At 40.6% G+C, this 17,532-nt stretch overlaps 1 protein-coding gene across 4 annotated transcripts in view; it reads left to right on the top strand.

The window, feature by feature from the left end:
• LOC118402005 (phosphatase and actin regulator 1-like) overlaps positions 1-17,532 on the top strand; it is an 85,234-nt gene that overhangs the window by 44,202 nt on the left and 23,500 nt on the right. For all 4 annotated transcript variants that reach the window (XM_035799792.2, XM_035799793.2, XM_035799790.2 and 1 more), the window contains exons 2-3: positions 425-589; positions 14,575-14,655. In XM_035799792.2, coding sequence (XP_035655685.1) covers positions 425-589; positions 14,575-14,655 — 246 coding nt within the window. The remainder of the gene's footprint in view (positions 1-424; positions 590-14,574; positions 14,656-17,532) is intronic.

Here is a 17,532-nt window from a genome sequence, read left to right as displayed (position 1 = left end):
GATGGTATTGAAAACAACATCAAATGAAGAGAAAAGCTCTAGTGACTATAAGGAGCTTGTAAACAGGACTATTTCTCCCTGGCCTGATATTGCGTGTCTGTTTCTTGGCAAGCTAGTACAAACTAATCCGCAGCTTCCTGCTGTTCAGATTTGGAATATATCATGCTAACACACAGGTCTATTTACCCATGCCAGATCACATCATTGAGGAAGGCCAGTTGGCATATCTTTATTTCTACACTGGAGTCTTATCAGAGACGCTTCAGTGGTTTTACTGCTGTTGAAATTTCATTTATTTGATTTGTTTGTGAGACCACGCACAACCAATATGACAACGGATTTAGCTATTGAATTCCATCTGTGGTCCCTGAATATAGCAGAATGCTAACTAACCAGCCACTCTTTCCATTCTGTGCCCTTATAGCAGAGGAGGTTGAAAGGCGGTCCGCAATGCGTTCCGAGTCTCTGGTCTCTGGCACACACACACCGCCCATCCGCCGCCGGAGCAAGTTTGCCACTCTGGGCCGTCTCTTGAAGCCCTGGAAGTGGAGGAAGAAGAAGAGTGAGAAGTTCAAGCAGACCTCTACCGGTAAGGGACACACAAACGCAAAACACACACCGCCTTCTTTCTGTCCCTCAAATTACCGCTCCCTTATAGCCTCCTAGGTATATCTCTAGTCTTTTAATCCTATATCCTCTACCTAAAACTGTCTGAATATTTAATCATGCAGTAAAGATTGAGCAACGTGCTGCTCTGAAATTATTTGTTATTGTTTTTCTAAATGCATCAGGAAAATATATTTTCTTGTTCCGCGCTTGCCAATCCAGAGGTCTGTAACAGTCAGGGGCATGTGAAGGGCACACGTTCTTCATTCTACTGCACATGCCCTTGGTTTTCTACAGCATTCATTTACTACTAACCATGGTGTGTATTCTCCTAACAATCTGACCTCTTCCCCTGACAATCCACTGCACATGAAAAGATTGAAAGATGTGTTCTGAATCAGCTCCCTTGCTTTGAATTTATATTGGGTCAGTCAGGTACAGAGCTGAACTCCTGTCTATATTTGGGTTCCTGCTCCTCCAGGCTCTGGTGATGGCTTTGTTATCCTTCTCTGTTCCCAAGAGTTTTCTTCCCTGAAGCTGTGCTGGGTAGAACTGGATTGTATGGTGCTTTTGTTAGTGGTCAAATGTCCTATGAATGCAGTTGATCTTGATCAGTCAGTAATTCATTGAGCTTGGCAGTGATGCCATATGCACTTTGATGTTTTGTGTATTTGCATGTAGTAACTTTGTAATATTCCAAACGGATATGACAGTCTCACCATTAAGGATTCTAGCTTTAAGGTTGAGGGCTGCTAAACTGTGACAGTCACCTTCCCCTCCAGTGCTCTAGCCTTGGGCCCTCCGCCTTGCCTTTCTATCCCTGGGGACACTGACACGAGTGAATGCTGACACCTTGACTTTACAACGACTCATCACTTTCTGCTGGCCACCATCTTTTTCTCACACATACTTTGTATGCATAATGTTGACTGCATATTTGAGTGAAATGTTTTGTTGTCTTTCCTTTCTCCTGAGCAAAACAGAGCAGCAGAATTTAACAAAGGGAGTTTTTTTTGTGTGTTAAATCGACAGTAAAACCCAATGGATAAGACTACTCCCTCTGTGTAGTATTATTTAGTTTAGTCTTATTCCTACTGTTTACACTAATGGCAGCATAATGGCATATTGTGACCTACTAGCTTTTCCCATTGGACTGGCTTCTGTAAGAGCTGTAAGACTTCAGTCCCTTTCTATGCTGAGGACACTTATTGTTCCAAACACAGCAGAGGACATTGTAGTTGGTTGTTTGGATACATAGTTTCTTTGTTGTAAATGCATTTTATGTTAGGATGGCTCTGTGAGGAGTTGGAACCAGGGAAGGCTATATGGAGACTGCTAAGCTCATCATGACTTACAGCAGTGACCTTGGTTGCCCCCTGACCATTGAGCAGAAGTAGTGCACCAGGTTTACGCCATCAGTCAGTTGTTCAAGGCCGTCACTGACGGATGGTTGGAAGTGTTCAGTAGGTTACACCATAGCAAAACCTTTTGCAAAAAAACTCAAATCTATGATCTTATTGGATTAGTTCAGCTATTACCAAGTTTGTTCTTTTGTGGTTGTTCTTGTTTATGATGTTCATCATGATCATTGTGACTGCAGGCAAGAAGCAGACAAGCTGCTGGGCATGCAGATGTTCTAACCAGGTAATTGGAGAATGTGCTTGTGGATTATATATTCTAGTCAGGCAGATGAAGGCCAGCTCTGGGGGGCTATACTCATAAATCCAGGAGTGGGCTAGCCACAGTGCTCAAAATCCTGAAAGCCTTGCCTCCTGTCCCTTCGGTTAGTCAGGCCACAGTGTTCTTATGGTAACATAATGCTATTGAATGGAATGGAAGTCAATGTACCTGGAGGAGGACTGAAACTAGTTGTCCTCTGGCTACACCATGGTACTACCCTACAATGTGCTGTTGAGCCTACTGTAGACTTTCATTACAAAATAGTGTGTTTTAAACAATTATTTGGTGAAGTGAATATTGTAAAATATGCTTTAGATAAATAACTATACTATTTCTATTTTTATGAAATTCACTTTTCTCCCTGGAGTAGATTTGGTGAGACAAAATCCATTCCATTTTTTGAATTCCGGCTCTAACAACCCCTTGACTAATGTGGAATTAGTCAAGGGGTATAAATACTTTCTGAAGGCACTGTTAAAAAAATGTTTTAAAAGGGCAACTAAAAGTAAATCCACCAGAGATGCCACCCACACACACTTTTTATTTAACTCGGCAAGTCACTGAAGAACAAATTCTTATTTACAATGACGGCCTACCCCAGCCAAACCCGGGTGATACTGGGCCAATTGTGCGCCGCCCTATGGGACTCCCAATCACGGCAGGTTGTGTTACAGCCTGGAATTGAACCAGGGTCTGTATTGACGCCTCGAGCACTGAGATGCGATGCCTTAGAACGCTGCGCCACTCGGGAGTGTTATCACTAGCGTACAAACCTTGTCCTGATAGTAAACACCGATGCTTCCCTTGCCTTAACTTCCAGATGTGAGAGCCACAACATCTGTGACACAAGACAGCATTAATGTTTTTTTACTTTGGTTTTGTGAGGCTAACGGGTGAGTGAATTGCCTCGCTAAAAGCCTCACTTGATACTGTAGGGAACGCTCTGTCTCCTATCTGGAGCAGAATGGATTTCTCTCTAAAGCTAAGCGTAGCACTTGCAAGTCTATGCTGTTGGAGAGTATTCAATGATGCCAGTTTCATTTAATATGCTCTGAGAAGCATCTCTCCAATGAATTCATAATCCCCTCATCTTGGTGCAGATCATGAGTAGCTAGCTTGGTCATGATTGCCAAGCTTTACTGTGAATGGACTGTGGCAATAATAACGGACTTCACATTGTCACTTGTTCATGCTCTGGGTCTGAACCAACTCACACTAGTGGAAACGTAATGTAGCCTAGCCTACTGCTGATTTTTAAAAAATAAATAAAAAATTCTATATAATTCTGGAACAGGGCAACAAGTAGTGATTTACAACATTTTGTAGTTAGAAGCTGTTGAGTGTTCACAAAAAAACATAAGTGTACAGTGATATCCTTTGTCCACATTTTTTAGAACTGCATGTTTGTGACAAACCTGCAGCCCTAGCTGGCTGAGGCGTGTTGCAAATCAGTGTTATCATGGCAATGCAAGCAGAGTTGTCATCTTTTGGTAATTACTTTTTCATTTTGATCAAATTGAAATGTAATCACAGAACATGTTACTGCAATTTCAGACACACAACCACCCTCTGACCCATTTTTACCTCAATGTTCAGCTTGGAATCATCTGAAATATTGTGACGCTAGTCTGTTCTGATTTATACATTAAAGTCATGCTAATCAGAGTAACAATGTCTCTGCTGGGTAAAATAATGTAGCTGTTTTGATAGAACATATATAAGGCTTAAAGTAACTGTCTAGTGTTTAGATTTCTATGAAATTACTTAAATTATAAATGTACTTTTTTGGGAAGGAAAACTGTTAAAGTTGCTTCTGTGTTGGAATGGTGTGGGTGTACCCCAACAACAGAATGGTGTGGGCGTATACTGGTGGTTTAAAAATATGAATTCATATTGTTGCTACCAGATCCACAATTTTTTTTTTTTTTTTTTTTCTGGTAGTGCTACATTTGGCTGGCACAGCAAAGAACTACAGAGCTTGTGATGTGAAGGTAGAGAAAGATCAGTTTACCTTGTTAAACCAACTATATAGATTTAATTTCTCACCACAGCCAACAATCACTAAACTAAATGTAGCTAGCAATAGTCTGACATAGTGCTGGGCGGTATACCAGTATTGATGCAAGGACCGGTTTGTTTTTACTTGACCTTCTATACCGGTATTTGAATGTTTGGTTTGTTAAATGTGTCACGCAGTGTAACGTCCATCTTTATAGTTTACTTCGCTACTGGAGTCATCTCTCCACTCTCTCTCTATGCCACTTTCCACACAGGTCTAGCCACGCCCCCTGTCACTCAAGGATAGCATTTGATGTTCCTCAGCCACGAGACACTTGCGTTTAGTCTGCATGGTCAATGCAGCATATGCAACACTGTTGCTGACAACTTTGCAGTTGTCACTTTGCTTCTTAATATAAATCTACTAGCATTAGTTTGTTTCTTACATCTGCAAACAGCTAGTTTCTTTTCTTAGCAAGTTGTTCCTAAATCTTGTTAGCCGCTAATGCTAATTGTTAGCAAATAAATGTACTGGGTAAGAGTAAACGTAATTAAAAATAAGGCCCAGATTACTTGCCCATATTGTGCAGCCCTACATGGCAGTGTGTAAATAATATCAAATGCAGAAATTTGAGAAGTTTCATTCAACAGTATAAAACAATCAGAATGGAGAAAGACTCATTGAAATCACTTAAATTACAGACTGCTTAGCATGTTTGTATTCTTTCTCAAAACAGCAGAAGCATCATTTCCATCAAACTTAACTGCTGGAAATGACAGAATGTGGAGGAAATTCCTGTTATTACTTTTTACATTTTAATTTTTTTAAATGGGCTTACTTAATCATGTTTTAAATTAATTTAATCTCAAATGCTCCAAGGTGTGCACAATTGGAAAACTTAAGTATTTCTTTGTGCTGTTTTGTGGCATCTTCTAAAAACAGAGGTCACCGACAAACAAAATAAATAAAAAAATGATCATATACGATACCAGGAACATCTGCAAAAAGACGGAGAGCATGTTGTCCGGTCCTCTGGCAGTCTCTATGGGGGTGCCACAGGGTTCAATTCTCGGGCCGACTCTTTTCTCTGTATATATCAATGATGTTGCCCTTGCTGCGGGCGATTCCCTGATCCACCACTACGCAGATGACACCATTCTGTATACCTCTGGCCCTTCCATAGACACTGTGCTATCTAACCTCAAAACGAGCTTCAATGCCATACAACACTCCTTCTGTGGCCTCCAACTGCTCTTAAACGCTAGTAAAACCAAATGCATGCTTTTCAACCGTTCGCTGCCTGCACCCACACACCCGACAAGCATCACCACCCTGGATGGTTCCGACCTAGAATATGTGGACATCTATAAGTACCTAGGTGTCTGGCTAGACTGTAAACTCTCCTTCCAGACTCGTGTCAAACATCTCCAAGCCAAAAATCTAATCTAGAGTCGGCTTTCTATTTCGCAACAAAGCCTCCTTCACTCACGCCGCCAAACTTACCCTAGTAAAACTGACTATCCTACCGATCCTCAACTTCGGCGATTGTCATCTACAAAATAGCTTCCAATACTCTACTCAGCAAACTGGATGCAGTTTATCACAGTGCCATCTGTTTTGTTACTAAAGCACCTTATACCACCCACCACTGCGACCTGTATGCTCTAGTCGACTGGCCCTCGCTACATATTCGTCGCCAGACCCACTGGCTCCAGGTCATCTACAAGTGCATGCTAGGTAAAGCTCCACCTTATCTCAGGTCACTGGTCACGATGGGAACACCCACCCGTAGCACGCGCTCCAGCAGGTGTATCTCACTGATCATCCCTAAAGCCAAAACCTCATTTGGCCGCCTTTCCTTCCAGTTCTCTGCTGCCTGCGACTGGAATGAATTGCAATAATATCTGAAGTTGGAGACTTAACTCCCTCACCAACATTAAACATCTGCTATCTGAGCAGTTAACCGATCGCTGCAGCTGTACATAGTCTATCGGTGAATAGCCCACACAATTTACCTACCTCATCCCCATACTGTTTTGTTATTTACTTTTCTGCTCTTTTGCACACCAGTACCTGCACATGACCATCTGATCATGTATCACTCCAGAGTTAATCTGCTAAATTGTAACTATTCGCCTACCTCCTCATGCCTTTTGCACACAATGTATATAGACTCCTTTTTTTCTTTCTTTTTTCTACTGTTATTGACTAGTTTATTGTTTACTCCATGTGTTGTTGTCTGTTCACACTGCTATGCTTTATCTTGGCCAGGTCGCAGTTGTAAATGAGAACTTGTTCTCAACTAGCCTACCTGGTTAAATAAAGGTGAAATATATATATATATATTATTTTTAATTAAAAGATACTGGAAGAAGGGAGAAGTGATAGATATCTCTGCGCTTACAAAGCGAGAACAAAGAAGCAAGAAATGGCAATGGAAATGTAACCAACGGAATAGAAGACAGACTATATAAAGAGAGCAGTTGCAATGGAGTCCTACCTATCAGGCAACAACACCTCAGTCACCAGATGACTTGCAGCCAGAACACGGGGCCATCATACCTGCCCTGATACTCCTTCCTCTTCTGCAACAGGAATGAGAATTCTAATACTTGCTGCAAGGACAAATGTTGGAAGAGGTCGCTCAAAAACAGATCTTTGCATGACAAATGTCAAACTTGATAAAGCTTAACGGAAAACTGAGAAATACAAAAAAAAAGGTATGATCAACTGATGAAGAAAATGGATAGACCAGATTCCCCAAAGACAAAACAGAAAATGAAGAGAACTCTGAACTTGAAGGATTTTATTGTTTCAAAATGCCATCATTGCAGAGTTAAAGCAAAATTATCAAAAAATGCGCAATGCCAAGGACAAACAAGTGACTTCAAAAATGCTTTGAGGCAACATCCTGAGAAAGTATGGCCTGGTCAAAGCTGCAAACAGAGAATTTGGATTTTCAGCAAAAGCAACGAGGGCAAATGAAAACAGGCCAACAAGTCTTCAATACTCCAGGAACAAGCAGTGTAACATAATTAGCACAGCTGCAAGAGAAAATCACTAATTATATGAACGTGATGTCAACAGTAGAGCAACAACTGGGGGAAAAAGGACACACTTGCGGGAACAAGAAGAAAAAAAAGCAGAAGCACTTCTTGAATGGCACAATTCAGAACCTTTATCAGGATTTTAAGAGGGAATGTCCTAATATGAATTCTTTAAAATACGTCTTTTTGGGTTGTCAAGGTTAAGGACACATGCCTCTGCAAAACCCACGCCAACCTCCACTTCAGTTCATGGCGGATAAACTACAGTATCACAAAGTGATCAGCTGCAGCAACAATGAGAACCTTATTGAGTCTTTGTGCTGTGAGAACGTGAAGAAAGAGTGCATGTACACAGTTCTCCCTTTGCCAAGCCAAAGAGCTTAAACATCTTGACTTTGATGCTGGTGAGCAGACATTGTGGTTTGAGTGGAAAAACCAAGCTGAAAAACAGAGGAAAACATGGGGAAGTTCACTGTACATTTGACAGTATAAGAAAAGGTGTGGGGCACACTGCATATTCTATTGGAGGACTTCTCCAAAGGATTGAAAAAAGTTGGAGAAACACATGTACAACATCTGACACCAATACTCCAAACTGAGAGAATTAAGAGAATCTGCGGAAAGAGGAGATCATTGTGCATATTGACTTTGCAGAGAACTCCGGGGCGCAACTTTCACTGGGGACGAGGGAATGCCCCCTCCACATTCTGAAATTGCATTTTTGTCCCATCCAGTTTCATCATTTGAATGTGAGGCAACTGTGTGCTTTAGGACCATGCGGTCGGGTAGGATGTTGAGTGTTTATCCGACTGAATAATACAAATGTATAATAATTATTTCACCCCCCCCCCCACTTCTAAAACCAAAGTTGTGCCACAGAGAACTAACTACCTGTTTAAATACACCAGTTAAATCCAGGCAGTTCACTTTGGTGATTCTCACATGCAGGTGACCCTCCACACCTGTGTTGGACATACCACAAATGATAACGTTTCACTTTGCTCACTGAGGTCTTCTATGCGGATGACCCCTCTGCAATCTGGGTTCATATCTCAAAAACACTGGCCTACTTCCTTGAGGTCTGCCCACTTTTGGAATCTTACTTTTTCTTAAATGAATTAAACACTCTATAATGGTTGTTCAAAATGTTTGCAATAAAATGGTTTCATCTTTTTTTTTTACATGTCATTTCCACCACACTCATATTCTTAGGGAAATTAGTATATTATGTATAATTTAAAATGGATTTGTTTTAGTGAAATAATATGGTTGTTATCTCACTAAGGTTGGGTGGAAATATTTTTTATGATAAATATCTTCAGCTGTCAAAGGCAGGTTTATACATTCAGGAGTTGTGTTGGATTGTTAATCTTAGGAAAACCTTAAAGCACTTGAATATTATTTTAACGCAACTTAATGTACAAATCTATAAGATGTTATAAAATTGTATGATATTTAATTTAACTAAAATGCATGTTTAATGATGCGATGGAAATGACATTTGTCTATGGCTGTCAGAGAAAAAACGACAAATATATAAATTCCTGAATAGTACAATCACAGCCATTATCAGATCTATTATTTCTAGACAAATCAAAGACTATTATAATACTGGTAAAATGGTGTTTCAATAGATTTTAATTTCTGAAAGCTTGCCAGGCCAAAGTGCCTGAAGTTGCAGAATCACCCTTGTATGTGTTGCCACCCTAGGGTCACGCCAGGATAACATGAAGCAAACAAATTGCAACTATTTCAAGCAACATGTATTTTGAAATGAAATGAACCTTAATATTCCTTTCTGCACACCCTCATTATGGTGATATTTGATACGGTCTCTGTCCTGTGCATGTCATCCTGAAGACTACCTTTATTACAAGGTTAGGGCTTTCACTAGCCCTTGATCATGACTCTGTTCCATTACATAAGTCATTGGACGACGGCGTCCTCTGTAGCTCGGTCTGAACATTAACATGCATCACGTGCGGTATGGTTATGGAAGCATAAGGACCTTTAACTTTCATATCACTGAGAAATCATTTTCAAAAAACAATGTTAAATTGATACACCTTGTTCGTGTTCCCACATTGCCATATTTCCATGTTAGAGCATTTGTTTACGGAAGACAAGAACACCTGTGCTTATTGGCTATCTAGCATGCTCCGAACACCTGTGCTTATTGGCTATCTAGCATGCTCCGAACACCTGTGCTTATTGGCTATCTAGCATGCTCCGAACACCTGTGCTTATTGGCTATCTAGCATGCTCCGAACACCTGTGCTTATTGGCTATCTAGCATGCTCCGAACACCTGTGCTTATTGGCTATCTAGCATGCTCCGAACACCTGTGTGTAAGTGTAACTCAGGGTAGTTTCGTCTGATGGAGACACCCATAGCTGTGTGGCTCTTTGCAAAACTGCTGATGAAAGATAAGGGCCATATGTTTCGAAAGCTGTATCGCAAGTGAATATTGACATTTTAGAAATGTGAACTGTAGGGAGAAGCCAATATGCCGCCTAGAGTTTGAGAGCTTGCACCAATCCATTTCATGACGGCATCTAAAGTAGGAGTCAAATCTAGTTGGCCTCAATTGTCTAATGACAATCCTACACACTGATCTTTCCAGTATCAGCCTTTTTAGTTATTAGCAAATGATTTTCCACACGTACATTCTCAGATGCGAGTGCTTTTCCTATTTGTATAATTTCAAATGAAGAAAACATCCCAATGTAAAGTGTGAGGATTTGCTAATCCTGTTTTCAGTGTAGAAATGACAAGCCACATGTACAAGTGCATTAGACATGCTCACGAGGCCAATACTAATCCCATGTCTGCATTTAGCATGTGTGTCATAAATAATATCCCATCCACTGTCACCAAAATGGTAGAGCACAGCTAGTGGAGGAAAGAGAAAAATACACTGACGAGTGACCACAGTGAATGGTCACTTTATGACTAAGCGGGCTCGGATGCAAACCCTAATCAAATATTACACTTGTAGCTAGCATGCCAACCACTGGAGGGTTCATTTCTAGATGGGATCCAGATTTTGTCCAATTTACATCAAGTTGATAGATCTTTTTTTGCATTTTAGCTAATCCTAACCCATTTTATAACCTTAACCTGCCACGTTAACTATCCTAACCTGTTGTGTAAATTCTCTAAAACCTGCTCGGAATAAGTACATTCTGACAAAAGCTGGATCCCTTCTAGCATTAACCCCTCCAATGGTTGGCATGCCAGCTACAAGTGTCATTTGATTAGGATTTGCGTCCCGGCCCACTGGAGGAGGACTGTGAGTGTAGCAGAATGAAGTAAATCAGTGCAAAATTGCAAAAGGAAATCAGCTGAGATGCTTATGCTATTAAAAATCTAGATCCATTCATGATAGACTACTACTCAAAGTATCAGGGGGATGACATCAGTGGTCACACCCCTCTCACCTATGCCATTGACTGTGACCGGTGTCAATGTAGCAGAGTTATTAAATACACAATGTATTCTGTGGGTGCTAGATTGACTCGGTTGTCTGCGCTGCTGCCTGCTGAGGTTGAAGCAGAGAAGGTCAGTGAGTGTAGCAGAGGGGTGAGTGCTAGGCTCTTTCTCAATTTATCCTCTCGATTCCTCTCCCCGCCTCCTAAAAACACATTGGAGAAAGTCAGAGGGGAGGGACCTTATCCTCCAATACATTTGCACTGGGATGCGAGTAATCAAGGAAAGACCAAGTGAGACACAGCCCTAGTAGCCATCGTGGTGATGTCAGCCGCCCTGAGACTGAAAGTACTGTTATCCTAGACCAACCAAGATAATGGATGCTGCTTTGTGAGTATGAAGTGCTGTTGTGGACAGAGGTTGTATCCTAGGTCAGCCATACAGGAATTGTTACACCCACTAATAATCAAGGACGTCCTCTGCAAATCTGTAATATCAGACAAAATGAGTGACAACCAGATAAAAAACGGAATGTTCAATGACCAAACTATTACTTTAATCAAATAATCAACACTTTCATGTCATGCAAAGGACGCTTGTGTAAATGGTTTGTGGGTTTAGACATTCATCTGACTCTTATAAGATTGAATAGTTAAAGTGTCTAATACAAATAATATGCAGAATGTCAGGGCTGGCCTGGAACTGGTACCTGCACAGAGTAGCTCGAGCTCTATAAGCAAGGTTGGCCATTCATGTTCTAGGTCTATGCATTGTTGCTTAACAGTACTTGTGTAGCGCTACAACTGACTCGTAATAGTAAACCAATAGCATATAATCCATTGGAGATATACCCTTCAATCTCTCCAGGACTTGGGACTTTCACAGGACTCTGTATCTGATGTTAGGAAACATAAAATAGACCAGGACTTGATACATTATTCTCAAGTGATAAATAACATTTGATATTTCATTGCAATTGTTTTCGTATTGCATTGGCAGTTCTCTCTTTGGGACTGTTCATTGGCTAGCTTAGCTACTAGCTAGCTAACATGGTTGTTTTTTAGCAGGTCAAGCTATTTAGCTGACGTTACCTATAAGATGGTTAACCAAATAACTTACCAGTGTGCTACACATCATGGCGCTGCTAAAAATGTTGTTAATGAGAAAACAACTAGACTATGTTAGCTAGCTGTTTACAAATGCACTTAAGTTCTTTGGGGTTCTGGGGTTCACTTCCACTCATCCTCAAAGCTGTTAAAGGTCTGCTATATACTCCAGCATTTTGGATTTGATATCAAATGTTTTATGAGTCAACATTACAGAATGTCCCCTTCTGTTTTTACCGTTTTAGAAATGAATGCACTTGATATCTTGTCCCCCCCATTTTGAAGGCGTCATAATTATTTGGACAAATACACGAAGTGTATTGGAGTATAACATATTCTAACACGCAAGGACTGTATCAAGTTTGATCGTTTCGAATTATGTTGTGCCTCAATAGAAATTAATGGTAAATGTATTGTCATTGGAGTCACTTCTATTGTAAATAGGAATTTAATGTTTCTGAACACGTCTACATTAATGTGGATGCTACCATGATTATGTATAGTCATGACTTAATTGTGAATGATTAGTGAGATCCTACCACCAAAACAATGCTAGCCTCCCCTGTTATTTGTAATGATTATAGTTTAGCATGTTTTGGGGGGTTATGATGTTGCCGTGATTGGTGCTTTATCAAATGAGGCCATTTATCAAATGCGGACACACACCCAGTATAGGGTGGGAGGCAGGGTTGTGCTCAATTCTGAATTTTCAAATTGACTCCCATTCAACTCATGAGTTGAACATTTTAATTGGCCACACTCCACAGGATGTATAATTTCAGTCACAGGAAGTAGAATTCAATTCTGTGCAATTCAAAGAAATTCCACTCAGTCGTAGAACATGCGTTTCATTGACTCTGACGGGTCACACTTCCAGATACATTATTTTGTATAACTTTTCTCTGGAAACAATGTTCTTTTACTCTTAACCTTAGTGCTTAGAATAGCCACTTATATTTCCACCAACCATTTCATTTGTTTGGCTTCTTTTGTAAGGCTTTAGGGTCAATTGGAGGGTTAAACTAATGCATTCTGGGACATGTAATATTTTCCACATATTGAACAAAATGTAGGTCATAATGAAACATAAGAATTTACAATCTTTACGTACAGGTTTTGTTTTCTTCGATCATTAATTTCCAGTTTGTCCTGAAGATCCAATATTTTATATGCATGTATGTAACGACATGTCTGTTTTGTGTACAGTATGTATTTGTATAGACTACACCTAAATATAGATTAGAAGAGGCATGTGAATTGCAATTCTGTATCCTGTTTACTACTTCAATTCAAGAATTTGAGTCTCAATTCTGAATTGAGCACAACCCTGGTGGGAGTATAAAAATAAATCTGTGCTTTTCTATTCCTCTGCCTGTCTGCTGTACTAGTAATGTAGGTGGATATCCTGCTCATGGCATTATATTTTGGTATAGTGGTCCAGTTCTTCAAAATGTAATGTTTTTTGCACACTGCCCAATTTCCACTTCTCCCATCCCCAACGAGCTTCTCTGGCTAGTCTTTGAAATTTGGATGGTGAATTAAAACATCGATGTCCTGGAAGAGCTCATAATGTTGAGAACTTTATGCGATGTGACATATTAGAACACGGAGGTTCACTCTGACTGCATGCACTAGAGACTCACAACAGTTTCTGACCTTTTTTAAATGATTCTCATGTGTGCCTTCTGTTTGGGTTCTAGGTGTATTGGCCCTGTCCCCTACTGCCGAGAGAGCTGTAGCTCCTTATTACACACACACCACATCTGCGCACATACACATAGTCTCACTTCCAGAGCCGGTGGCCTGCAGGGAGATTGTTGCACAGTGTGCTGCTCAAGTGTTTTTGCTGATCCTCATTTTACATTCTTAATTGGTTCCTTTGCTGGCGTAGATTTAAAAAAATAATAATAATAAAAAATAAAAATAAAAATATATATATATAACATGACGGTAAACTGCTTCTGTTCAGCACAGCGATAAATGGTTAAGTCCCTCAACTGCTGAGATCTAAATATAGAAGCATTAACTTTGGGACATGCCTACCCGATGTGCTCATACATAATGCATTACTCTGGGAGGTGATGTTGCACTACCTTTTGCCTTTTTTTTATTCTCATCACTCTCACAAATTAGGTTAACATCCTCCATGCCTTTTGAAGATCTTCCTTGGCTTAAGGCTAGTGCTTTACAACTGGATTAGGTGTTCGTTTTGACTATTTAGAGGCCTCTTCAATGTTTCATTTCACTGCCAATTTTACATTGCTAATGAATTTGATGGGCAGTGGTCACCAGTTCATAATATTTTAGACTAAGTGAAAAGGAATATAAATAAAAAATAAATCACCTGTTCCTCGTGTCCCCATGGTGAATGTATGACCTCTTGGGAATGTAGTGTGATGCATAGGACCCATGATTCAGTGCCCCCAGAGTGCTAATGGCGTTAGGGTTCAGTCGCAAGTGTGCCAATCAATGTTGGGAACCAAGTGAACACATTTATAGAAATAACCAGGGGAAAATGTTTCAATATTTAACATATTGATTACTGATCCCAAAATAAACCTCATCCTTGTTTTCCTAATCTTCTGATTTGGCTGCATTACAATCTGTTCAAGGATTTACTACAGGTTTGATATCGAAGATAGTTTTCCTGTTTTTCCATACACACTCTTGATTTGATATATGATTTAACAATCATGTTTCCCCTCAGCGTTGGAGAGGAAGATGTCGGTAAGGCAAAGCAGAGAAGAGCTGATCAAGAGAGGTGTGCTGAAAGAGATCTTTGAGAAAGGTGAGATGCTTTCCTCATTCACTTCATCATGTGCCATAAAGAAATAATGGTTTTGGTCATCTCTCATCGTTTTGTTGAGCTCAGTGAATGAGTGTGTGTGAACTGAGCTGCGTGAATGTGACTTGGGTGTTCTGCTCAGCTAAATGCCAAATTCCATCACTTTCAGAAAGTCATTCCCTCATGATACATACATATTGAGTACTCAAAATATAGAACATTTAGCAGATTGAGACTGTGCGTATACTACTGGTCAAACGTTTTTGGACACCTACTCAATCAAGGGTTTTTTGAAGACGTCAAAACTATGGATTCATGTAGCAACCAAAAAAGTTTTAAACAAATCAAAATATATTTGAGATTCTTCAAATAGCCACCCTTTCTTTGCCTTGATGACAGCTTTGCACACTCTTGGCATTCTCTCAACCAGCTTTGAGGTAGTTACCTGGAATGCATTTCAATTAACAGGTGTGCCTTAAATTAATTTGTGGAATTTCTTTCCTTAATGCGTTTGAGCCAATCAGTTGTGTTGCGACAAGGTTGGGCTGGTATACAGAAGATAGCCCTATTTGGCAAAATACCAAGTCCATATTATGGCAAGAACTGCTCAAATAAGCAAATAGAAACGATAGTCCATTACTTTAAGACATGAGGGTCAGGCAATCTGGAACATTACAAGAACTTTGAAAGTTAATTCAAGTACAGTTGCAAAACGGGTCAAGCGCTATGATGAAACTGGCTTTCATGAGACCATCACAGGAAAGGAAGACCCAGATAAATAAATGCCAAATAAATGCTTCAGAGTTCAAATAACAGACTCATCTCAACATCAACTGTTCAGAGGAGATTGTGTGAATCAGGCCTTCATGGTTGAATTGCTGTAAAGAAACCACTACTTAATGACACCAATAAGAAGAAGAAAAATGAAGAAAAATTAGCAATTGACATTAGACCGGTGGAAATTTGTCCTTTGGTCTTGAGTTCAAATTGGAGATTTTTGGTTCCCAACCGCCGTGCCTTTTGTAAGACCCGGTGTGGGTGAACGGATGACCTCCATTTATTTCCCACCGTAAAGCATGGAGGAGGAGGTGTAATGGGGTGGGGGTGCTTTGCTAGTTAACCAGCTTCTGGCTTCTGCAGCGATAAGCCACCCATCTGGTTTGGGCTTAGATGATCATTTGTTTTTCAACAAAACAATGACCCAACACACCTCCAGGCTGTGTAAGGGCTATTTTACCAAAAAGGAGAGTGATGGAGTGCTGCGTCAGATGACCTGGCCTTCACAATCCCCCAACCTCAACCAAATTTGAGATGGTTTGGTATGAGTCGGATCGCCGTGTGAAGGAAAAGCAGCCAACAAGTACTCAGCATATGTGGGAATTCCTTCAAGAACGCTGAAAAAGCATACCAGGTGAAGCTGGTTGAGAAAAGCCTGAGTGTGCAAAGTTGTCAAGGCAAAATGTGGATATTTCAAGAATCTCAAATATAAAATATATGTTTTTGATTTGTTTTACACTTTTCTTTTCTTGGTTACTACATGATTCCGTCTGTTATTTCATAGTTTTGATGTCTTCACTATAGTCTACAATGTAGAAAATAGTAAAAATAAAGAAACCCTTGAATGTGTAGGTGTACTAAAACTGTCTGTTTTGTTTTATCTAAACATGTTTTGGATCTGACAGAGGTTCTCCCCCCTGTTGGTCAGGATATCTTCTGAGGGAGTAGAAAGTCCATCAGGGTTTAAGAGATGCTGTTAAGTTGAGCTGATGGGTGAAGTAAGCATTCTGCCTCCCTCTCTGTGGACAACTTGTCAGAACACGAGCCAGTTTCCTAAATCATTGCTATACTACTGGTACTTACTGCTGGCTACAATAAATATAGAGCTGTTCGATCGGGTTCAATTCCGGGCTCTGGCTGGGCCACCCAAGGACATTGAGACTTGTCACTCTTGCATTGTCTTGGCTGTGTGCTTAGGGTCGTTGTCCTGTTGGAAGGTAAACCTTCACCCCAGTCTGAGGTCCTGAGCGCTCGCTCTGGTGCAGGTTTTCATCAAGGATCTCTCAGTACATTGCTCCATTCATCTTTCCCTAGTTTCCCAGTCGCTACCACTAAAAAACATCCCCACAGCATGATTTTGCCGCCACCATGCTTCACCATAGGGATGGTTCCAGGTTTCCTCCAGACATGGTGCTTGGCATTCAGGCCAAAGAGTTCCATCTTTTTTTCATCAGACAAGAGACTCTTGTTTCTCATGGTCTGAGAGTCTTTCGGTGCCTTTTGGCAAACTCCAAGCGCGCTGTCATGTGCCTTATGCTGAGGAGTGGCTTCCGTCTGGACACTCTACCACAAAGGCCTGATTGGTGGAGCGCTGCAGAGATGGTTGTCCTTCTGGAAGGTCCCCCCATCTCCATAGAGGAAGTCTGGAGCTCTGTCAGAGTGACCATCGGGTTCTTGGTCACCTCCCTGACCAAGGCCCTTCTCGCCTGATTGCTCAGTTTTGCTGGGCGGCCAGCTCTAGGAAGAGTCTGGGTGGTTCCAAACTTCTTCCATTTAAGAATGATGGAGGCCACTGTGTACTTGGGGAACTTCAATGCTGCAGAAATGTTTTGGTACCCTTCCCCAGATCTGTGCCTCTACACAATCCTGTCTATGAGCGTTTTGGACAATTCCTTTTAACCAGTGAGTATGCAGAGTCAGTGCAACAACAAATAAAGGGGGTTCAAAGCAAATAATCCAGCCATTTAATTAATAACACATCTGCTGTCACTGGAGTAGCTTGTTTAACTTTTTCCATTTTACCAATCAAGTCTCATCCTGGATAAGATGTTTGATTGTTTTTTTAGTTTATATCACCACTTAACTCTCTTTTTGGGAAAATCC

The sequence above is a fragment of the Oncorhynchus keta genome, chromosome 23 (assembly GCF_023373465.1).
Source record: "Oncorhynchus keta strain PuntledgeMale-10-30-2019 chromosome 23, Oket_V2, whole genome shotgun sequence".
NCBI lineage: Eukaryota > Metazoa > Chordata > Actinopteri > Salmoniformes > Salmonidae > Oncorhynchus > Oncorhynchus keta.
Note: the sequence above shows the minus strand (reverse complement) of the source record. Positions and strands in the feature narration are given on the sequence as shown.